The 26,655-nt window shown below is 37.7% G+C and overlaps 1 protein-coding gene across 2 annotated transcripts in view; it reads left to right on the forward strand.

Annotated features, from left to right (window-relative positions):
• Positions 1–26,655, forward strand: part of LOC121374345 (inverted formin-2-like) — a 94,723-nt gene that overhangs the window by 33,319 nt on the left and 34,749 nt on the right. For both annotated transcript variants that reach the window (XM_041501418.1, XM_041501419.1), the window contains exon 2: positions 1,824–2,730. In XM_041501418.1, the coding sequence (XP_041357352.1) occupies positions 1,824–2,730 (907 nt within the window). The remainder of the gene's footprint in view (positions 1–1,823; positions 2,731–26,655) is intronic.

Consider the following 26,655-nt stretch of genomic DNA (forward strand, 5'->3'; position numbering starts at 1 on the left):
GTATCCAGTGTAAACCAAGTGCACATATTCACTAACTGCATCCTCTTACCTGTCAAACCCAGTGTAACAATCCAGTATACTAAGCAGCTCCCCAGCCATTAATCACATCACAAGAAAACTATATTTTCTCGCATTAACTTCCGTATTTTGGACAACCAAATGGGTGGATAACTCTAGTCTGAGGCCAACTGATTGAGACCAGGCAGAAATCGACCGATCACACCTCAAACAAGCGCTCTATCAGTGAGCCGGTATCTCGTCCTCACTGGCATTGAGAAAGTGGACAGAATCACTTAATGTACATCGTTAGGAGTAATGTGTGTGTGACGGCAGCTGGTTTCCTTACTAACTCATCGACCGCTTTCTCCTGGTCTGACAGCTCAGTAAGCCGAAATGCATACCCATTATTACCCAGGACATTAATTTATCTTATTTCCGTGCTTATATCCAATTAATGGTCAACACGCTGTCCTGGACACACATCAACTATCTGGGTACCCTGTCCAGATCAGAGGGTTAGTGGTTAATGTGAGAGAAGAGGGTGTAGTGGTCTTTTACCTACCCATCGAGTCGTTAAAACTCGTTCTGTGAGGGAGCGGGTACCGGGCTGCGAACCTAGTGCCTAGCAGCCTTATGTCCGATGGCTTAACCACGATACCGCCGAGGCCGGTAACCCAAGACATTGTTATGGAATCTTAAATAGATACAAGCACATAACTTTAATTAGTATCTCCACTGGTAATGTTCTGTTGGGGTGATTCGTCAATGGTATACCAAGCAAGATTAAACTATATCAGGTACAATCGGTTGGCATGACTATCGGTTAGAATTATAAATATATAAATATAAGGACTTGAATTATAAGAACCGTGAACCTGTTGTCGTGCCCATTATGCTTTCTCCCATTCCAACCAGTGCTCCACGACTTGTATATCAAAGGCCGTGGTATGTGCTATCCCGTCTCTGGGATGTTGCATATAAAAGATCCCTTGCTACTAATGAAAACATTTAGCGGGTTTCCTCTCTAAGACTGCAGGTTAAAATTACCAAATAATTGACATCCAGTAGCCGATGATTAACAAATCAATGTGCTCTAGCGGTGTCGTTAAAAAAACTATTGCAACCCCTGCAATTAAAAAAATGTGTACGGCAAAAAAAAACTTGCCATTGAAAAAACCCCTGAATATAGTCCAAGGCAAAAAAGTGCTGTGGAGAATTAAATAACTCCACATCAATCTCCACGGCATTGCCGATTGCCGTGGGCAATTGCGGAGGTTGCTATTGTCATGGTCATTGAGATTTAGACTACAAATGGCTAATTTTACCTTTAATAACTATTTAATATCTTCCTTTCTTTATGTACACATGAAAACAAACACCAACCCTAACATAGTTACATCAGTTCCATTATCTTAAACTGAAGGAACAATTACAGTTAACATTTCCCCAGATAATCGAGTTTTATAATCGATCATCACACCGGTAAAGCAAACCAATTAATTTTCGATTATAATCGATCATTAGAACATCACTAGATTAAACTGCTAATTTTTTCAATTAATTTTTTTTTTTTTAGGTTCTTTTTTTTTTGTGTGTGTTTTGTGTGTGTGTTTGTGTTTTAGTGTGCGTGTGGGTACTATTAGTTTTGTAACAAACTGTCTCCCATAACCACATGACCGTGGGATCCTTTCGAAGACTGCGCTAAAACATCCCAGTGTTGTGGGCACGCTTTTCTTGGAAATGGGAGAGTACCCATAACAGACATGTATGAATCGTAATTCGATGTAAATCTCTAATGAATTTTTTTTCTCTTGTATTAACAGGCGTGGTGGAACATGTCGACTCTCTTCAGACGTGTGTCCAACTTGGTTTGGGGAACGTCGAAGCGAAATCGAGACCAAAATGACAAAAAGTCGAAAAAAGACACAGGAGAGCCCGACAAACATGTCAGCTCATTTTCTGAGGCAGACGACAAAACATGTGGCGGCAAAAGCAGTCGAAAGAAAGCGGCGGCGCGTGACCGTCAAAGAGACCGCACAGAAGAGAAATACAACATGGCTGCCGAGACAGCAGACGATGTATTGGCAAATGACGTATTAGCAGACGACACTGTGACAAGCACGACAGTTGCACAAATTAACTCCGAGAGACCACACGAATCCAGTGATGAACAAGATGAAAGTTTTATCATTACAAGCAGTCAGGACAGTACCAATGGTATAATGGAGAAGACAAGACGCAGTAGCTCGACTGACTCCAGAAATTCGGAAAAATCCATTTCTGAAGAATTAACGTCTTCAAATTTATCACCGGAGCCAGAAAATGATGCAAAGACTGGTGATGATGACAACCAACAAAAACCGAAGTTAAAATTAAAGCATGTATTGAAAAGAAAGATCAGCCAAACTCTGCTTCATGTCGATTTTGATAAATGTGAACCCGAAATAGCGGTCAGCATTTTAAAAATTTCGACCGTACAAACATTTGGCGCTTTGAAGAAAAAGATAAAGAAGAGCAGTAGGGACTGGATTCAGGGATTCCTGGATGCGAACGGACTCGGTGTTCTGCTGGACTGCGTGGATACCCTGGGTAGTAAGCGGGTAACTCAGCTGTCGGATGCCATGCTTCTGCTGGAATGTGTCTCTTGCGTAAAGGTTGTGATGAACTCCAAACTTGGATTGGAATGTCTGGTGCAGAACGGAGATTTGTACGTCAGTCGACTTGTCAAAGGTAAGATTGTACCTTTTATTTTAGTTCCTGAATTTCACCCCGAAGCTTATCCCCATTCAGTTCAACTAATTTATGTTAAAATTTGCTTTATTTAACGACACCACTAAGCACTTTGATTTATTAATCTTCGACTATTGGATTATCAAATATTTTATAATTCTGACACGTAGTCTTAGACCTGAGGAAACTACATTTTACCAATAGCAGCAGGAAAGTCTTCCGAACGTTCCAGCATGCATGCTAATATTAGCACTAACCTTAACCCTAAACCTAAGCCTGAATGAACTGAATGCTGGAACGTTCTGATGTCTTGCTTAGCAGCAAGGGATCTTTTATGTGCATTTTCCAACAGACAGAACAGCACATATCATGACATTTCATACATCAGGAAGCGATCAAAATGAGTAGCCCATGGCATGCCGGCAGCGGGTTTCCTCTCTCTGTGTAAACCTTAACCATATGTCTGACGCCATATAGTTGTAATTAAAATGTGTTGAATGCGTCGTTAAATAAGATTCCTTCCTTCACATATATACATCTTTTTTCTTTTTTCTTTTTTTACCGAAACAGCCCTACTAAAAAAATATATCCACGTTAAAAAAACTCCGACATCCACAAACGAAAAAAAAAAACCGCCAACTAAATGACAGTTAACAAATGATATAATTAACTTGGCTACGTGTTCCAAATATATGAATATATGGTATCCTGACAACGTGCAGAACAGCAGTATTATTTATTAATACGAGAGATGTTGATGTATGTGCGTGTGTGCACTGTGGATAGTATGCATGGATATTTAGCACCACCATAACTAGCCCGAGTACTCTGACTGTAAGAGAGCTAGACGGACATTTGGACATAAATACGCTCTTATTGTAATGAGAGCATGTGTATGTCCAAATGTCCGTCTAGCTCTCTTACAGTACTCGGGCTACACCATAACGAGCGCGCTCACATATACACACAGACACACACACACAATTCGCGTGGATTATTGGGTGCCAAGTAAAGGACTTTTTATTTAATGACACCCCAGCACCAACTAATTTATATATATAAATATACATTATAAAACATTACATTTATAATATATTTTATACAATACACGTATTACATAAATATTTTTAATACATTATTCTAAATATACTTTTAATGAAATATTACATAAATATTATTTATAAAATGCATGTATTACATAAATGTATTTTATAAAATGATATGTAAATAATATATTATACTTTATAAAATTACATAAATATATTACATAAATATATTACATTAAGTACTGCACAAATATGATATAAATATACATGATATAAAATACATCCACGGTACAGATTTAATAAAATAAGTAAACAGACATAAAATGTAATATAAATATATGTTATAAAAGAGTTACATGTACATGTATTACACAAACATATTTAATATAACAAATACATAAATACACTTAATAAAATATATTATTTTATATAATGTATAATTTAAAGTGGAATTTGTCATTGATGAATTGTATGTCAGACTGGGGAGGTGACAGGACTTGATACGATGTACTGCCTTCTTCAATTGGTTTCCCGTCATTAAATCATTTTTTATTTGATGAATGGGACGGGGACGGTCTGTAAATGTCAAAATGTAAACCGCCGGTAGCTTGGAGCTCTGTATAAAACTGTAGGCTTGACCTTTACAAACTGTTGTTAACGTGCAAAGTAAAACCGTTTATCATTAGATTTGTGTTCCACTGAAAAACTAAAGGAAGAAATGAAGCACACGTATATTCATGTTCTGTATTCTTTATGAATTATCATCTATTAGGAGGAAGGAAGGAAATGTTTTATTTAACGACGCACTCAACATATTTTATTTACTGTTATATAGCGTCAGACATATGGTTAAGGACCACACAGATATAAAGAGAGGAAACCCCGCTGTCGCCACTTCATGGGTTACTCTTTTTTAGTAGCAGTAAGGGATCTTTTATATGCGCCATCCCACAGACAGGATAGTACATACCACGGCCTTTGTTACACCAGTTGTGGAGCACTGGCTGGAAAGAGAAATAGTTCAATGAGTCCACTGACGGGGATCGATCCTAGACAGATCGCGCATCAAGCGAACGCTTTACCACTAGGCTACGTCCCGCCCCCACCATCTATTAGATACACGTGACAGAAACCTGTCTCCACGAAGACAGGTTAAATTAATATGAGAGGTTTATAAGTTGTGAGGTAATTCATAAATAATATGTAGCAATGGTATCGTATGCATTCCCGTACTCTGATGCAAGTGACAGGAGAAGCATTTTCACTACGACACATTCAGTCTGTCATAATTATGCTATGCCAAATACACGTACACGTAAGGCCTATGTTGACTTCACGATGTGAAATATGTTTGTTTGGGTTTTTCTTGTTGTTTTTTTTTGCTTAACGACACCACTTGAGCATATTGATTAATTAATCATAGGCTATTGGATGTCATTCTGGTAATTCTGACTCGTAGTCATCAGTAAAAAAACGCTACATTTTTCATTTAGCTGCAAGGGATCTATTATGCACTTTCCCATAGACATGAAAGCACATACCACGGCCTTTGACCAGTTGTGTTGCACTGGTAGTGACGAGAAAAAACAATCAGTTGAATGGATCCACTATACCCCGAACGTACATGTATATTTTGTTTTAAATAGATACTATTTACTGCATTCTGGGGGGCATTTTGAGGAAGAAATTTGTTTCGATGACATTTCGAGCAGTTAACGACAACATGCACCTTTTTAAATTAAGCCCCCCCCCCCCCCCCCCTCCCTCCCCAGATAGGCCAAAGCCCGACTGACCTTACCACTTCCTTACGCCGTAACGTATATTTATCGAGGCCGAAACAACATCTATATTGCCAAAATAATAGGACCGAAATGTGTGTGGTTAAATCTTCTACATTAGAAAAGTTAACATTTCACTGACTGGTACTTATCTTTGCTCATTGACATGGACGTGTTAGATCTAATTGTGAATAACAGTCTTGAGGGCGCGAATTGTATATTAATGTCAAGCGACTCTTGTCTTTTCAAGTAATACTTAAACCTACAACTGATCGTGTGTTTAAGAGTTGTAAAAAAAGAAGTCTGTTTTATGATCCACGAACACGTGGGTATATACGAGCTTCATAAAACATAGGGGCTCGATATAACTGTGGATAGAACGCTCGCTTGATATGCTTGGGTACAAGGATCGAATTCCCTCGGTGGACCCATTCTCTGATCGCCCTCCCCCCCCCCTCTTTACTGGTATATATATATCGTGGTATGTGCTGTCCTGTGTGTGGTAAAGTGCATGTAAAAATCCCTTACTGCCAACAGAAAAATGTAACGTCGTTTTTCGGAAAACAACGTGTCACAATCACCAAATGTTTGACATCCAGTTACCAGTTAATAAATCAATGTGCTCTAGTCGTGTCGTTAAAAAAACTTTAACTTTAAATTGCCGATGATTAATACATCAATATGTTCTAGTGGTGTTGTTAAATAAAACATTTGACTAATGTTTAGCTTTCATAAAATGCAGTTATTTCGAATCATTTACAAAGGATGCTACCTAGATTTTGTGAAGTGTACGTTAAAAGCCCCAGTCTGAACTCACGATCATTTAGCATACATGGACTACATGATGTCACTTTCAGTTCCACCGTCAACTTTGAGACAAAGGACCACTTAAGCATAAATTCGCAAGCGTATACGTTTATGTTATCCGTAATGCGTATTCAGCATCAATCACTTTAATTTCAAATGAGTTGAGTAGATTCCATTTAAAATTATTTATGCGTCCTGCGTACCCATGTGTATAGGTAGAAGACTATAGCTATTTGTGAGTCTTCAGCTGAGATTTGTGCATTCCATCCCCTGGCATTCTAAATGCCCACCTATGGTTTTAAAAATAAAGAAATATACAGGTATTTTTAGTCTCAAGGAAATGACTAAAAGGGTCATAATTATAAAGAGGACTCATTTTAAATATGTTTAGTTAAATGTTTTACTTTCAACATAACCGTAAGGTGCCCAAACTGCATGACTTTGGGTGCAGTTTTGACAATGTTCACACCCATACAAACCATACTCAAACGGGAGTTGGCGGATATCACACATATATTTATCGAAACTGCTAAAGAAACCTTACACAACGGGTTTAAACCCCTCATTTGAATAAAGGTTTAGCTATTCAATTTTTCACAAAATAAGCTTGTTTCAAAATTACCCAAATTGATCATGCCCGACTTTTGCCACAAGCCAGGAAAACCCAGTGTACCAAGCCTTATTACAGCTAAACCGTTGATGAAAAACCAATTGTCATTTTTTAAAAATAACTCCTTGGCTATTACATAGCTTAAGAATTTACTTCCTATTCCAAATAATTAGCCTTCAAACATGGATCTATGTAAAACCAACAAGCGAACGTTTTGCACGACTGGGGTACATAAGGGAGCTAACTGTATACTGCTACCATATCCAGGTACACAAGGGAGCTAACTGTATACTGCTACCATATCCGGGTACACAAGGGAGCTAACTGTATACTGCCACCATATCCGATCACTCTATGCCTTGTAAATTCCATTTCCATTTGTCCGTAATCCGCATGCGTGTACGTAATCCGCATGCGTGCACGTAATTGTCTGTGTATCCGATCACTCTATACCTTAAAGGGACAGACCCTAGTTAATATGTATGTGCAATGGTAAGCCTTCTGGCTGTATCTTGCCTATGCTATTTTGTAATATTGTATATTGGGCTTTTGGGACATGAGTGTATAGCGTAAGAGATAGCCGGAGTGAATCGGTTAATGAACCACCTGTTCGGACCAGTATTACAGCCAGATGCGGTCATATAGCAAAAAACTGAGACGTAAATGTTCTCAATTTTGGAGTGCAAATAAATGCTTATATGATGTATGTTCACAATGGTGTATGTTGTTAGTGCCAACGAGAACCCGTTCTATTGGCAATCTTCATTTGAAGTTGGGCAATTTAACATGGGTTTCAATGACACTGACACCTGTGTAGTGAGACCTTAATCTACAAATCTGTAACACATTTGGATAAAGTTACAATTGAGTGAAACATGAGTCTGTGACTTTGAAATGGTGAAATACCCTCTAAAAATAGACTAAAACTCGACCCTGTAACTGTTACTTGTCAGACGCACGTGCGTTTTTAAAAATATAATAAATACATTTTGTGATATTAAAAACACCAGGAAGACCAAAATCACTTCGAATGTACGAACATTGATAATCTAAACCATAAAATCTACGTGAAGTATGATTTTAGTTATCAAAAACGGCTATAATAGTCAAAAATATGTCTTAGTGTTTAAAGACTAGGGTATGTCCCTTTAAGGATTGTGTATATTACTTGCACGGGTAGAACATGACATCGCATTCTGTCTGCAGAGGTCGACTTGCAAGTTACAGGCACGGTGGAGGGGGTCGACTGGGGGCTCCAGCCCCCTCCCCCAATAATTCTGATTCCCAATTCCCAATAATTGGTAGTAAATCTTAAGGCAGAGATGCATTTTACTTGTAGAATGCAGGAAATTGCATTTCAGAACATCTAGTTTTCAAAATTTTATGGGGGAGCATACCCTCTAACCGTTTAGAAACTTTGCTTTGCGCCCTTGATGTCAATCAGCTCCCCCTCCCCCTCCCCCACTTCCAATTTCTACTTGCTTCCGCCGTGCCTGAGTTACCCAGATTACACACATACCAATACAAAAAAAAGAAAGAAAAAAAGAAGAAGTTTAGTTTAAGAACATTGATTTATTAATAATTGACTGCTGGATGTTAAAGATGAAACCACATGTTTCCATTAGCAACAAGGCTGTACAAACGCAAACACTAAATAATGAGCACTGTACTCATATAATAAAACATGATGGTAACATAACGGACAGGTGGTGTGGTGACAGACGGATTAGCTAAAATAATAATATACTCATACGATTACACGTGACGATCATAAAACTGCGCGAGTTATTACTTATGACATAAATTACTTTGTGCATCTTCAAAAACCAAACAAAAAGTTAGGCCTAAACCAATCCAATCTCATAATTAAAGAAAGAAATACAAAAAAGAAAAAGAAAAACCAAACAAAAATATCGTTGTATCTGAAATAATAATAATTAAAATAATGTTCAAAGGAGGTTAGCTATTAGTTGTCATAAATTGCTTTGTGCTTTTTCAAAAACAAGACAAAAAGTAGGGCCCAAATCAAACCAATCTCATAAAGAAAGAAAGAAAGAAAGAAAGAAAGAAATACACAAAAAGAAAAAAAAACCCAAATCAAAAGACCGTTGTATGTGAAATAATAATAATAATTAAAAGAATGTTACTTAAACTACCGTGCAATGTACGGCCATGTTGAATACAGTTCATACAAACCAACTTCCGTAAAACAAATAACATTCCGCAACACGAATGAACGAATGGATGAATGAATGTTTAACGACACCTCCGCACAAAATATACATCGGTTATATGAAAATGATCCGCAACAAAATCACTGTTATATTTTACTTCTGATGACAATTTTTTTTAATTCTAGGTTGCCAAGTAAAAGTCACGTGCATTCGTTTATGACGTCATCGTTGACCGTTAACCCCATTATTAATATTACGACAGAAATACTCTGTTTCCTAAGCTTCATAATTTCATGAGCCCCATAAGTTTAATGACTGTATCCGGAACTTGGACAACAAATTTGAGTATCGGTATACCCCATATGCTTGTTGCAGCATGTCTGGCTGTAGGCCTACCTCGGCTATAGGCAGGATACTAAGGCTTTTGATATTCCAGTTGAGGAACACTAGCTGATTTTGTAAAATCATACGTGTCCGTTGAGAGAGATCGACCTACGACTCCAAGAGTGAGATTTTGAGATTCAAACTGACTTAAAATTGAGAGTGAATTTACTAGAAAGGACGGCCAATGCTAGCTCAGAGTCTTCTAGCCCTATTCTGTTTTTAAATACTTGTATTTATTTAGTCTATAATTATTAGACATAACTGGCCAGGAACATCGTGATGGTGTTAAGCATGTTGCCCGCAATAAGGTTCCATCTGTCAATGCGGCACTTTTTTGCATTCAAATTGTAACGACATATTGTATGCAAATAAGGTTACATTTACAAAATTGCTAATTAGTCACTAATCGAAAAACCTTTTAATTCAGTATGTTTAGACTATATAGCTATTTTACAATTTCTATATCATACCAAATAATGCATTAGTTTTTTTTTTTAAAGTTAGGTAGTTGTGAAAATGTAAACCTTGAAAAGCGTTTTTGTCGAAACTTTGAAAAATGCAGACGACATTTTCTTGCGCTCAACCGACATGTTATCACATATAAACAGAATAGGGCTAGACACTCCATCTACGCTAATGTATGAACGACTTCGTTGTAAAATCAAAAATGTGCAAGTTTATATAAGTTGTGCTGGCCGTTTTAATCCTTACATCAATTAAATTCAACATTAAAGAAGTAACCCATTTATAACTTCCACATTGTCTGTTTATTTTATTTTTAAAGGCGTCCAATTATGTTGGTGATGAAGTGCCATTAAATAAATACTGTTTTCCTTTTCTTTCGTTTACACGTGTTTACATAGTAAATGGTGGTCGGGTTTTCTTCCGGGGTATTTTCTTCCTTTCTTTTTTTACATTCTGTATGGAATAAAGGTAGGAATCCACGTGCGCATAACTCCTATTCTGCCTCTGGGAACAATCCTCGATACAGACATTACATATGCGACAACGCCTTATATTACAGTGGCGGATCCAGAAAATCCATTTAGGGGGGACCCAATGACATGAGATGGAATGCCAATGGAACTTTGGGGTAGTTTAGAGGGGATCGTAAAAAAATAAAAATTAATATATAATAAAATTATAACTGTCGCAAAATTTGGGGGTGGGGGAGGCATTTTCACTCTGGAATGTGTTATCGTCACAGTAGAAAGTGTTATCTTCACTGTAAGAAAGCTGGAACTATTTTACTGCTGGCATCTTAAAAATAAAGGTAAATTGCCAAAAATTATATAATAAATAGAAAATTTCGTGTTTTTTGTCAAATATGATTTATAATTCATCGAGTAAAGTTTGCAATCATATCTCACGAGTCGCGCATTTGTTTTCGGGTTTTTTCTTGTTCCTTTTTTTAACAATCTGTGTGGAATAAAGGTAGGAATCCACGTGCGCATAACTCCTATTCTGCCTCTGGGAACAATCCTCGTTTTAAAACAGACATTACATATGCGGCAACGCCTTATATCAATGAATCACGCTGTCATGACAGTTTTGTGTAAACATTTGATTGACAGTTTCAAATTTAAAATTGTGTAATTCAATATATCAACTTGTAAGGAAAAGCACCATCAAGGTTGCATTATATGTAACCTTAATTTTTTTACAAATTGGTTTTCTTCATAACTTGTAAAGAGTATTATTGTTGTTTTGTTATCAGTCTCGGTTGCCCAGTGAATCCGCCTTAAGATCTATAGGAGTTCTTATCCTACGGCAGAAAGAAAGAAAGAATATGCACCATCCCACAGACAGGGTAGTACATACCACGACCTTTGATACCCTACGACAGGGGGCGGGACGTAGCTCAGTGATAAAGCGCTCGCTTGATGCGTGGTCGGTTTAGGATCGATCCCCGTCGGTGGACCCATTGGGCTATTTCTTGTTCTAGCCAGTGCTCCACAACTGGTGTAACAAAGGCCGTGGTATGTACTATCCTGTCTGGGATGATGCATATAAAATATCCCTTGCTGCTAATTGAAAAGAGTAGCCCATTAAGTGGCGACAGCGGGTTTCCTCTCTCAATATCTGTGTGGTCCTTAACCATATGTCTGACGCCATATAACTGTAAATAAAATGTGTTGAGTGCGTCATTAAATAAAACATTTCCTTCCTTTATCCTACGACAGCTCCAACCCAGACTGAGTACTGGTATTTAAGATCGGCAGGAATTTGTATTCTATCACTAGCTCTAACCCAAAATGAGTGCAAGTGTTTGAGATTGATTGGAGTCCGTATCCTACTGGCTGCAACTTAGACTGAGTACACTGCACAGTTTAAGTCCAGTTGGAGTTCACATCCTACTGGCAGCTACAACCCAGAGTACACTGCAAGGTTTAAGATGAGACGGTAAAAATATCCTAACACCAGCTTCAACCCAAACTATGTTGGAGGTTTGTAGGAATTTGTATCTTACTATTACTACCAATTCCAACCCAGACTGAATACACTGCAAGGTATAAGATTGGTGAGAGTTCGTTCTCTCCAACATTCTCCAACCCAGACTGAGTACACTGCAAGGTTTTAGATTAGTTGGAGTTCGTTCTCTACAACATGCTCTAACCAAGATTGAGTAAACTGCAAGGTTTAAGATTGGTAGGAGTTCGTTCTCTACAACATGCTCCAACCCAGACTCAGTACACTGCAAGGTTTTAGATTAGTTGGAGTTCGTTCTCTACAACATGCTCTAACCAAGACTCAGTACACTGCAAGGTTTAAGATTGGTAGGAGTTCGTTCTCTACAACATGCTCTAACCCAGTCCGAGTACACTGCAAGGTTTAAGATTGGTAGGAGTTCGTTCTCTACAACATGCTCTAACCAAGACTCAGTACACTGCAAGGTTTAAGATTGGTAGGAGTTCGTTCTCTACAACATGCTCTAACCCAGTCCGAGTACACTGCAAGGTTTAAGATTGGTAGGAGTTCGTTCTCTACAACATGCTCTAACCCAGTCCGAGTACACTGCAAGGTTTAAGATGGATAAGAGTTCATCCTCTACATGCTCCAACCCAGCCCGAGTACACTGCAAGGTTTAAGATGGATAAGAGTTCATCCTCTACATGCTCCAACCCAGCCCGAGTACACTGCAAGGTTTAAGATGGATAAGAGTTCATCCTCTACATGCTCCAACCCAGCCCGAGTACACTGCAAGGTTTAAGATGGATAAGAGTTCATCCTCTACATGCTCCAACCCAGCCCGAGTACACTGCAAGGTTTAAGATGGATAAGAGTTCATCCTCTACATGCTCCAACCTAGTCCGAGTACACTGCAAGGTTTAAGATGGATAAGAGTTCATCCTCTACATGCTCCAACCCAGCCCGAGTACACTGCAAGGTTTAAGATGGATAAGAGTTCATCCTCTACATGCTCCAACCAAGCCCGAGTACACTGCAAGGTTTAAGATGGATAAGAGTTCATCCTCTACATGCTCCAACCCAGCCCGAGTACACTGCAAGGTTTAAGATGGATAAGAGTTCATCCTCTACATGCTCCAACCCAGCCCGAGTACACTGCAAGGTTTAAGATGGAGAAGAGTTCATCCTCTACATGCTCCAACCCAGCCCGAGTACACTGCAAGGTTTAAGATGGATAAGAGTTCATCCTCTACATGCTCCAACCCAGCCCGAGTACACTGCAAGGTTTAAGATGGATAAGAGTTCATCCTCTACATGCTCCAACCCAGCCCGAGTACACTGCAAGGTTTAAGATGGATAAGAGTTCATCCTCTACATGCTCCAACCCAGCCCGAGTACACTGCAAGGTTTAAGATGGATAAGAGTTCATCATCTACATGCTCCAACCCAGCCCGAGTACACTGCAAGGTTTAAGATGGATAAGAGTTCATCCTCTACATGCTCCAACCCAGCCCGAGTACACTGCAAGGTTTAAGATGGATAAGAGTTCATCCTCTACATGCTCCAACCCAGCCGGAGTACACTGCAAGGTTTAAGATGGATTAGAGTTCATCATCTACATGTTCCAACCCAGCCGGAGTACACTGCAAGGTTTAAGATGGATAAGAGTTCATCATCTACATGCTCCAACCCAGTCCGAGTACACTTCAAGGTTTAAGATGGATAAGAGTTCATCATCTCCATGCTCCAACCCAGCCCTAGTACACTGCAAGGTTTAAGATGGATAAGAGTTCATCATCTACATGCTCCAACCCAGCCGGAGTACACTGCAAGGTTTAAGATGGATAAGAGTTCATCATCTACATGCTCCAACCCAGCCCGAGTACACTGCAAGGTTTAAGATGGATAAGAGTTCATCCTCTACATGCTCCAACCCAGCCCGAGTACACTGCAAGGTTTAAGATGGATAAGAGTTCATCCTCTACATGCTCCAACCCAGCCTGAGTATACTGCCAGGCTCCACGCATGAATTCTCAGGTGTATTATCTTGGCTTAGTGCGTATTAAAAATTCGCCGAATGCTAATCGGCATGCGTAGCCCATGTGGCAGCTGCGAGTTCCGCTCTATTGAACGCAAACCTATTCCATGATGACGAACATAATATAACCATGAACATAAATTATCACAGACATCACCTTTTCCTATTGCTAATAAGTAATAATTTTAACGAGCCGGAATCGTTTTGTTTAGCAAAGACCCCTGCGCCAGTGCGTTAATGTCTGTGTATGTAACAGTCAATCTCGACACACAATACATAGATATTCATACAGGTTCAAGTTCCAGCAACGGCATGGAACAATTTGTGAGGCCAGAATGGATTTAATTATCCCCTGCGCCAGTGCGTTAATGTCTGTGTATGTAACAGTCAATCTCGACACACAATACATAGATATTCATACATCAATACATACGTACGTACGTACGTACGTACATACATACATGTATGCAGTGATCGAAATTAAGAATTTGTTACTTGGGCAATAGTGAAAGGTGTTTGCCAAACGGCTCACCTAAAGCAATTTTGAGTCTGCTTACAATTTCAAAACAGTAACTTTTGCAACAAAGAAACAAAATTAAAAACCAAAAACTATCCCTTCTACCGATGGTTGTAAGTTTTATCTGGCGACAAAACACAAAAACAAAAACAAAAAATGATTTGTATTCAAGTGTGGTTGGAGTGAACACAAAGTTGTTTACATACTTGCTAAAGTTACTTTAAATGATTCAGCTTATCCAATGATCCATGGGATATATGTCATGTTAATCTTACCCATTAAAACACGTTAACAGGATAACACAGTGCACTTAAAACAGACATTGGCAGCTGAAACATAGAAATAGTTTTGAGAAATGGTGAAAGGTAAACTATCACATTACCTACTAAACGTTACTAGTGCGTGACTGGAGACAATTACATGATACGGTGTATTTGTATTCATCGAAGATGGCACGAGGAACGACTTCGTTGAAAAGCAGGGTCTCACTACATAGATGATACCAATTCAACACGGCCATTAAAATCGATGTTAAATTAAATCAACTTAAATTAAGATTATTAATTAATAGAACGGGTTCTGATTGGCACTAACGATATATGCCATTTTGAAGATTTTGAAAATACACCCTTTGGTGAGAACATCATTCGTTATTTTTGTTAACACATACTGTTAACACATGTACATGTGATAACAATTTCAAGACATACAACTGGCTGCTCCTAGATGATGACCAGGTCGCCAATGGCATACATCCAATGAAAATTAAAAGAGGCACAATCGAAATCAATTACACTGTGACACGAGGTCTGCAAATACGTTTTAGTGGGAAAAGACGTTTAAATTTGCTAAAAACCTGGTTTTGCGGGTATGTAAGAAATAGAATACTGCATTCCTGTCCATTTATCCTACAACAATATATATAAATATAAATAGGTGTTGGGTGTGGGTCTGGTCGTTTTGATTAGATAGTTCTGAAAGTTGGTACAATGATTATCTGGATCAGTCTTCACAAACTATATAACAGAGTTTTTTTGGAAATTTTGAATTTTTAAATTTTAATTAAATATAAATATTTTAAATTGAAATTTAATATTGAAAATGTAAAAGTCTGTCTTCTTCTAGAGTTTTGATTGAATAGTTCTCAAACTTAGTATAAGTATTCCTAGGGGAAGTTTTCACAAACTAATAGAGATATATTTTTAGAAATTTATAATTTTTATTAAATTAAAAAAAACAAAAAAACAACACATTTAGCACTGAAAATTTAAAATTATCTCCTGAGTTTTGATAATTGCGAATCATAGTACTATGATTCTCTGGGGCACTCTTCATAAACTAACAGATATTTTCAAATTTTTGAATTTATATTACAATGGGAAAAAAAGAAAAGAAAAGAAGTTAACATTGAAAAGTTTTAAAGATTCTTAAACTTGATACATGGGTGTTCAAAGGTTATCTTTACAAATTAATTATCTACTATTACTAATGATAAAATAGAAAATGTAATAGCAGAGATCTATAGATCGATAGTCCTCTTATACAATACCTTCATGATTCATGATTTTACTTATCATAGTCGTCGGAAGCGGGGAACCGATATACGTCTTGATCTTTGAAGTCCATGTGAGTCATTCCAAGTGATAATGTTTTCTGTCAGAGTTAATTAATTGATTTGTGCCTTTGGGTATTATGTCAACGCTAAAACATTTTTTAAAAGTCTTCGATAGTAGTAGTGTATATATAGTTACACACATTATGTTTTCATTCAAAAAACTTTGGAGGTTCTTAATTTTGCGCAATAAATGCAAACTTTTAAAACAGGCAAGGGTTCAGGGGTTGCTGAAGGTGCACCCCTCTTCGAATTTCGAAGTGCTTCGAAAATGCCAGCAAATGAATACATTGAATTTGTTTGTTTATAGTGGGACGTATTAATATATTCGTCGGCTTGGTGTTTTGGAGTGCATTGTCATACATAACGCGTGCTACTGTACGTATTATTTTTAAGTGCACTTTTTAAACACTGCATTTCTCTCTGAATACTATAGGTGTCCCTTTTTAAACATTGCATTTCTCTCTGAATACTATAGGTGTCCCTTTTTAAACACTGCATTTCTCTCTGAATACTATAGGTGTCCCTTTTTAAACATTGCATTTCTCTCTGAATACTATAGGTGTCCCTTTTTAAACACTGCATTTCTCTCTGAATACTTTAGGTGTCCCTTTTTAAACACTGCATTTCTCTCTGAATACTATAGGTGTCCCTTTTTAAACATTGCATTTCTCTCTGAATACTATAGGTGTCCCTTTTTAAACATTGCAGCTCTCCCTCAAAATTGTAGGTGCCCTTTTTAAACGTTGCACCCCTGCCTGAAAAAAAAAATACCCTGCATCCACTCCTTTAAAGATACTATCCACTGGATCATGTGACGTGCCATAACAGTAGCCCAGTTGTCACTGAAGCGAATCATGACACATTGTAGGTAGCACCTGACACAGCCTATGAGGTGTAAAACTTTAATGTTGTTTTCACAGCGATCGGAGCATGGCCACACACTAGGAACCGAAACGTCTAGTGTAGAAGTCTACATCATTGATATGTGCTACCGAGTTCAGCGAAGTAACACAAATATTATAGTCTGTGTTAAAAGGTTCTGGAATTTGTGACATAATTATTAATTACAATGTGGAAGGGAACAGAATGTTCTTTCAATAACTCCTAACCATGATTTAGTATGCTAAGTGTAAGTAGATTACAATGCTTGTTTTGTTTTTTTTTAAAGTGAAAAGGAATCCAATAATTAAAATAAATGTTTGTTTCTAGATGAGACCAAGGATGCAATACGGATGAAAATGTTAAGAATAATAATGCTATGACGTAAGGTTGGTAAAACGTGAAAAGAATACTCCATGTTAAAACATATTTACTGGGTGTGATAAAGGAATATAATGCACACGAAATGTACCAAAAGGTTATTACAAAAGATTTATGAATAGAACTTATGACACAATTTATTTGAAAATTGATATACAATAAACGTGCAATACGAATATTTACTACCCGAACGATCAATAAACACTGTGTCGGCAAAAAAACAACACATTTCATATCGGATGTAACCAAGCTTTAATATTGGATTGGTGTGGATATATTTACAGCGTGTGACAAAGGTAGAATACCTTATTTGACGATTAGCATTCTGTGGTAACAATATATGACTGAATGAGCGACACTAAGTTTCCAAGATGCTTTTTCCTAATGTCTCGAAGCGTATTCGCAGTGCCAGTTCATCTGACGTCACCAGTAGTGAATCAATTAAAAATGAAGATTCTCGGATTCGTTCCAAATCGTTTAACAAAATGGCAGACATTGCTTACGACTGCTTCCTGTCCAAGGCCTGTGCGAATTTTCTGTACAACCCTTCACTTAAGAACTTGTGTCAGCTGAAGAAGAAGCTGGGTTCGAACGACAAGCCTTGGACAGAGGAATTCGTAGAAAACCATGGACTAGAGCTTCTGTTTGAGTGCATGGAGCACAATTTAAAAACCAGAAGTAGTTTCTTAAATGCTGTCTTGTCCTTGGAGTGTGTCCTCTGCATCCGGGCATGTATGAATTCTACTTCCGGTTTGGAATGCGTCATTCTGAATGGTCAGTTCGCACCTAAATTTGCAATAGGTAATATGCATATACAATAATTAATTAATTATCCATATAGTTAAAAATATAATGTTTTGCAAATATAAAACCCAGTCTACACGGTCATACATCTGTTTTGCAACAAGTGGGGACATTTGTCCCGTCTTGTCCAACAATGTTTTTTGGACAAATGTATGATCGTGTAGACAGGCCTTAATATTAGTCAACATTCATGTTACATCGGCGTCTTGTGATTTATGGTCATAGAAAACCCGATATTCTATAAGATAAGTAATAATGAAACTTAAATTTTAGTTATCCGAAATTTATTAAACTTATTTAAAAACGCAGTATTCTTTTCGCTATTGTTTGGATAATCAAACAATTATCGAATTATTTTCAAACAACTCATCTGGAAGACGATATTTTACTGCAGATATATCAACGAAACATATTTCAATTTAAAAAAAAAGTTTCTCAAAAATATTAATTATCATCAGACACCTTAGCTAGTAAGTAGGACGTTATAATAATATTTACAAACCTAATATACATACTGTATATTTCTGTATTATTAATGAAGTGAATATGATATTCATTGTGTATTGTATTTTTGAAGGCCCTAGTCATAATAAAAGTGACGAGACACGAAAACAAGACCACCGTAAAGCGTATAATAAAACTACAACAAAGAAATACAGGCTCCACATTCATAAACGTAAGTCAATGTATCATACTTGCCTACATACTTAAAGTAAGGTAGATATGTATCATACGTTGACGTAAGTTCGTTTTTGAAATAGGAAACTCTTCATACAGTTACTGTCATTATAACATTTACACCCAGGCACGGCGGAAACAAGTAGACATTGGGAGTGGGGGTCGGGGGCTGACTGAGATCGAGGACGCAAAACAAAGTTTCTTAGGGCCTTCGGGGGTATGCTCCCCTGTACAATTTTTAAAACTAGATGTCCCGAAATGCAATTTCCTGCATTCTACAAGTAAAATTATTCTCTGCCTTAAGATTTAATCAGAATTATTGGAGCCCCAGCCTCCACCACCCCCACCCCCCTGCTCCGCCGTTTTTGACACCATCCGACCAGAAACTGATGTAAACGTACAAGTAATGTTTAATTTGCTTCGCTGGAATTCACACCTTTGATATCGGTACCTAGGCCAGTACTTTGGTATAAAACTAATATTTTGACACCACGAAGAAAGAGAGACGTATGAATTCCAGTTAGGGGCGACTCCTAGAACTGCATGCATATTACAATAAATAAATAAATAATGATATAACTGTATAGTTACCAGTGACTGTTTGTTCATGTCCACCACCCCTCCCAACTTTTATCATCAACATAGTGCTTATGCTCTGAAAATGTTGTGGTGATAATTATTACTTGTGAAGTTATTAAGCTTTAAATCCTCGTGACCCCTTAAAAAACATTAAAAATATCCTTTTAAAATTTAAATACGAGATCTACGTCGAGCCAGGAGATTAAATAGCACTCTTGGGGCATGTTCAGAAGGGCGATCGATTACGGTCGCTCACTAGCCTGGATTTTGCGCCTAAAGTTAGATTAATGTGATACGATAGAAGACGATGGCACCAGTCAAATAATTTCGCGAGCACCCGGCTTCCTGAACACGTCACTGATATCACCCCACTCTACCCAACCTACTCCATCCATCATCGAAGGGATAGTGATACTTAGGCACAAACTTACAAAGAGGAGTAATCGAAGAGACATCAGGTGCTAAAAATATACAGATATAAAGGGATAATAGTTTTATAATGAATATCGGGCAATACTGAAGCATTATGTCGTTGAATTGTGCGGGCATTAACACCATGTACCTTTTGTATATTCCGTCTCTTTGACAATACAATATGTGTTGAGTTGTATGCATTTATTCGTGATTATGATTATGTGTCTTTCTTCAACATCATTTAAGTAGATTAATTCTCTGTAACATTTATTCACTTCATTATGTATGTTCACCAGTTCCATTGTAGAACGGGTTTAGCCTAAACAAGTATGTTCTGTTCCGACACTTCACGTACAAATCACCGTAGACTGTAATTGGTGGCAAATCAAAGTAGGCCTACACTAAATCTGTACCACTATTACATAAATGCACATAGCCGCCAGTATTGAATCTAATATGTTCAAGTATAACGTTACGAGGAAGGATAGTAAAGATGTTTTTCTTTAACAAGACCTTTTATTCAACACAATTATTAGGTGTCTAACATAATAAATGGTAAGTGCGGCATTTAGAGGGAAGGAAAACAAAACCACAGGTTTTCTTAATGACTGACAGGATATCTTTAATATACCAGTCGTGAAGAATTGGATGAAACGGATTCATTCATTATTCAAGGGATAAAATCAGAATCAATGGGAAGTGAATTCGGTTTTATGTGATACTAATTTAAACCATCAATAAAGTAAAATATAAAATACGTTTGACTACTTATTCATTCATTCATTCATTCAAACATTTCAACTTGTTTTCGTGCTTATATCCAATTAAGGTTCAAGCACGCTGTCCTTAGATACGCACTTCAGCTATCTGGGCTATCTGTCCACAGTTGGATTAGTGGTTAGTGAGAGACTACTACAATCCAAACATTATAAATGATAGTCAACTATTTAAATTTGGTGGCTTATGTTTAACACTTTTATTTTAATAAATAAAGCAGATACATGTTTCACCACTGTAATGTTTTTGTTGCGTCTTTTTTCGGCTTTCTTTGGCTTTTTTCTTCTTTTTTTTTTGCTATTCTTTGCATTGTTTTGTTGTTATATTTGCGTGCCAACCGCAGTCAATGTTACTGCTGGTATACATGTACAAGTGTATGTATTACGACATTGCCTAGTTAAGCGTTTCTTGTTTCAGCCTAATGTTTCACTTGCACGAAAAGAAAGGAATATATTGTTTAAGTATATTTAGGTAAAATAAAGTCTGAAACATGCAAAAAGTATATTTCTATATAATTATTCGAGTATAATACCAACCATGACATAAAAAATCAAATCTTTTCCTCGTCGAGCTCAGGATTAAAACTAATGCATGTATTTATGTAGAACGTAAAACATTCTGGTCAACTTACTTCTTACATGAATTTTTTTTTGGATTGCCTTAGGTTCAGTGCTGTTTGAATTGGGTTAATGTGACATACATGTCATATGTTTTATTATTTATTGACTCTAAACATAACGTCTCGACTATAATTAATATATTGCTGCATGTATATTCATAATACGCTAAAAGAACATGTACTTTTTCAATACATCAAACAAAGATATTCGTGATTTTTTTTAGAAACTAGTGTAGAACAAAGAGACCGTGTTGACAGTTTATTACTGTCATGTCAAATAAGCAATTGGGCATTTTCTTTCTCTAGGCAAGACAAGACTTTATTTACACTCGGGCTGTTACACAACGGCATAGGAGGAATATATACATAAACATTTTGTTATATACACGTGACAAGATGGTTGACAGTAAATACATTAATAACAATACATACACAAATACATATACAAACATATACAATCACGCACATCAATATATTATGTAATAATACAGATATTTAATACAAATATACGGGTATCCAAGTACTTATAAACGAATAGATTGTTAAACTTATATATGGTGCAGTGGATAATGATAGTATTTTGTTAATTATGTTTGGTTTTGATGGTGTTTGTAGTCAAGGGCGTTTGAATTCATTAGTTATTATATTTATGAAATATGATAATTTCTTTAGGGTACTAATTCGTTTATTCTCCATTAGTTCTCTAAATTTATAAGTACTTGGTCGCGTATAATAATATGGGTGTAGCAACTGGACTCTTGAATTATGGAAAAAATGGCAAATAAAAAGATAATGGAACTTGTCGCCAATGTCTATTACATTACATAATGTGCAAATTCTATCTTCTATGAGTATATTATTCCAACGTCCAATTTCAACGGGTAAGGTAATGGTTAGACGTTCTAAATTTTAAGAGTGCTGTCCACAGTTTTTCTGGTAGTTTATTGATATAGCTTTCAAAAAATAGTTGTTCTTTGTATAATCGGTAAGTGTTGCCTCTCGATGACAGTGATATGCTATTTTTCCATGTAAATACTGATCGCATTGTCTTTGTTTAATTTGTTGTGAGAGACAATTTACTGATATGAAAGATTGTCTTATCCAGATGTCACCCATTCCCAAGTTATTCAGTGTGTTTTTAACAGTATTAATCCAGTTATAGTTAGTTCCGTTAGTAAGGTGGTCATTTAACATAATTTTGTATAAAAGAGTAGACAATTTTGATTGTTTTCCTGATATCAGTCGCGCCCAGTAACATACCATTCTTCTATATATAATTAACTCGACAGGCGTTCTCCCTAACTCTCCATAAAGCATAAATATTGGTGTTGCGTTCTTAACGGGTATGATGTGTCTTAGAAAGTTTATTTGTACAGAATTAAATAAATCAACTTTTTCATATCCCCATATTTCACATCCATATAATAAAACTGGCACTGGCGCCTATATACTGACAGGTCGTATCAAATGGAAAAAAAAAGAGGCAAGAAAAGGCGGCAAACAATACAACTTTATTTTGTCTATTATTGGTTATATATACTAAAGGAAAAAGGGTTAAGCACGCCCTGTATGTATGACAGTGACTGATGAAACGAATACTGCCATACAAATCTTGACAACACGAACTCCAAGAAATGAATGTCATGATGACATCTGTAAGACAAAACCGCTGACAATGAGAATCCATAAAAATTACAGTTATTTTGGTATTTCAATCATGATTTAGACGTCATTCATACACTGGTTTGTGTTGGAAACAATAAACACAGTACGTATGAAGGTATCTAATCCAGAAGATACCAGTAACGCAAATGAACATTGGTGAGAAACACTAAATCATGTGCAGTCCAAAGAAGACACTTGTAGCCAAGAATTAATCAGTAACGTGTAAATCCACCACGTGCTCGGATGACGGCTTTCATCGTTCGGTTCATCCTCACACTAAGTCGCTGATGACGGGACGTCTTTAAAATGTTGTTACCAAAGCACTGTAACACAATCATGGGGGCGGGACGTAGCCCAGTGGTAAAGCGTTCGCTTGATGCGCGGTCGGTCAAGGATCCATCCTCGTCGGTGGACCCATTGGGCTATATCTCGTTCCAGCCAGTGCTCCACAACTGATGTAAAAAAGGCCGTGGTATGTACTATTCTGTCTGTGGGATGGTGCATATAAAAGATCCCTTGCTGCTAATCGAAAAGAGTAGCTCATGAAGTGGCGACAGCGGGTTCCCTCCTCAATATAATAATTATGTACCAGTCGTGCAACTGATCGGGATCGATCCCAAACCGACCGCACATAAAGCAAGGGCTTTACCACTGGGCTACGTCTCACCTCTCCAAAGCATTACAGAACAACTGTCATAATGGGCAATAGATCTGATGTCCATGCACAAAGGAACACAGTTTTGTAAGTAGATGTGGATGCAAAAAACGATTGAACAACTCGAAAAACCATGATCTGCGGAATTGCTTTAAAACGTGGCAGCATCGTATGTCAACTCAGAAGGGAACTACTTTGAAGATGATCATAGTTGATTTTCTTAATTTGGTAAATAAAAAGAGTTATAGTGTCAATCTCGGGGTTTTTTTTAATGTAGGATCTTGTATGTCTGCATACACAAGAATTTAAAGGGTAGTGTAGCCTACCTTTCATGCATCAAAATAACAAAAGATCGAGCAGTCAAATAAAATACTCCCCTTTTGATATATTCTAGGTTGCTAAGTTAATGTCACGTGCAAGCGTTTATGACGTCACAATGATGTTACCTTAATCCTCATAACAGAACACATGATATCTTTTATTTTAAAAATCGTACAAAAACAACAACAATAACAACAAACTGAATAAAAGCAAAGAGAAACCAACCAATCAACCAAACAAAACTGTCCGAACGTCGAAACTTGTGTAGGCGACTGGCGTAGCCGGGTCGCAGAGGGGGGGGGGGGGGGGGGGGGGGGGGGGGGTGTTTAAAGGGGGCATGGAGGCAATGCCCCCACCACATTATGTGTTTTCCTATCACCTCATAGCATGACTCATAGACAATGAGGCTTGTCCCCAATATCAAATTCTGGCTACGCCAGTGATGTAGACTCCTATTGGAGAATGTCATTTCCAACAAGTCAATAAGTTAATTACAGTTTAGATAGAATATACTAACAGAAATGATTGTTGAACAAGTTCTTTTTAATATTATTAATTAATTAATTAATTAGTTAATTAACATCAACAGTTATAGTTTATAAATGTAATTGTTAACCGTTTATCGTGTCTTGTAGGGCTAGGCCTACTATATGCTCAAAAAACCCAACCCCCAAACAAACAAACAAAAAACAACAACAACAAAAAAACATATACAAATTACAATGTAGGCTCTATCTCTAAATGCAGACGATTTCAAATTACGGAAATGGTCATCGGAAATGGTCATTATCTAGCAATACGACACTTTCCAAGACAGATATTAACCGCTTCATAATATGGAACTAAAAACTGTCTAGTAGATAGATATTTTAGCACGATTTGCGACTTGTTAGCTCATTTTGTGATTCCTACTGATAGGCTATCCATAACACGAACAGCCAGCTAGCATTACAACATATTTCTTGACATCCATTATTACTATATCATTTAGAGATTTCATACGTCGACACGTTCTACTTTTAGTAGAACTGTCAATCATATTGGCTATATTTGGGTACATACGAAACATGACCTACGTTCAACCAGACCGAGCAGAAAAATGTCCTGCCAGACTGGTTTATGCGCTTCATGTTAAACCACATGGCCACGTCAGAAACCAATAAAATAGTTAGCGAAACGTTTGCTGGTTGAACTTGGGGCTGGTGTTATTTTTATGTACTTTTCAGACTGGACGAAATAACCGGTATCAGTGATGATTATTCAATAATCAATACACAAAATCATAAACTGCCTTAAGTCTTTTAACAAACATGTAGTAAAGTTGTAACAATGCGACGTCGTCAGCGCCAGGAACGTCTCGGAGCTGTGGGCATGCTGCAAGATGGCACCAACCAGCGAAACGTGGCCTGACAATAATAATATATCACAGTCGGTCATTAACTGATGTAGCTCCCTGCCTTTCCATTTAGACCGACCGTTCCAAATTGCGCCAAACTTCCTTCATCAAAATGCACACCCATTCTCTTTGGCTTAATCCTACGAGACATTCCAAATTCCATAGCACCATAGCACCATACCACCCTCCGCCTGTTACCGGCTACGGTCGGACTGCTGGTGCTCCTCTTCACCTGCCAGTGCAGGCGGCCCCCCCCCCCCCCCTACCCCACCTTTCCTGTCCTGAATGTGTACGTTAAACAATCATTCCATTCCATTCACCGATTGTGGGCCTAACATCGGCAAACCCGAAATTTTAATATGGATCACCGTCCGTGTTCAGGATGGCCAAGGGCCACGACTTATAAGGACATATACTTTGAGGAATTGAGTTAATCAGCCAATTAAATCGCAAATTAAACCACCTCCATGTTAGAAATGGAGTCAGAGTCACAAGCCAGACACTTCGGAACAGTTTGCTTAGAGCTTATTTTCATGCTGGTGTACACGTCAAAGATATTGGTCTAGTGTAACGTTTTCCGACAAGTTCTGTGGCAGTTGACTTCCATGATCGACGTGGCCGTGTTTATAATTGTGCCGGTGAACGATATGTCTCAACGTTCGTCCTCATAACCGATTTGGAGGTGGGTCAGTATGGTGTGGTGTATCATCACCGTGACTGCCATAACCCATGTCAGTTGTTCACGGGAGTCTTACAAGCCACTACTATCCCGATAACATCCTTGCACCCATGGCTGCGTCCTTCGCACGTCAGGCTGGACGACGTTTTGTTTCAGGACCACAACACCCACAATCACCATAGTCGACTGGTCACTGCGGACCTGCAGCATCAAAACACCAACAACACACTATCATGTCCAGCTCTGAGCCTAGACATTTCACCCTTAGAACACGTATGGGATATCATGTAATGACGTCTCCAAAACCGGTAACGTCACCCGACCAGACTGGCAGCGTTATGCGCCGCGCTCGGGGAGGAATGGGCCAGGATCTCCCAAATGCTATTGGGAAGCATGCCACTTTGGAATCATACGTGCTTGGCGAACTACCCCGTTATTAGTGTATGAAAGAACAATTCACTTGCACAATAACGTACGACTCTAGTATTTCTGGGTCACACCCGGGCATACCTCACATACCTGGTTTGAACTGTTTTTGTCAATGACTTGTCGCTTGAGTGTTTCTGCGTAGCCACTAATTACTTTTCCGAAAAATATTTAAAAATCTATGTTATATTGTGTTAGTTTTTAATATCTTCTACTATTTTGAATAATATATATAATTTGAACAATTTGACTTGAGAGTACATTGTTAGTCCTG

Source organism: Gigantopelta aegis, chromosome 6, assembly GCF_016097555.1.
Source record: "Gigantopelta aegis isolate Gae_Host chromosome 6, Gae_host_genome, whole genome shotgun sequence".
In the NCBI taxonomy this organism is placed as follows: Eukaryota; Metazoa; Mollusca; class Gastropoda; order Neomphalida; family Peltospiridae; genus Gigantopelta; species Gigantopelta aegis.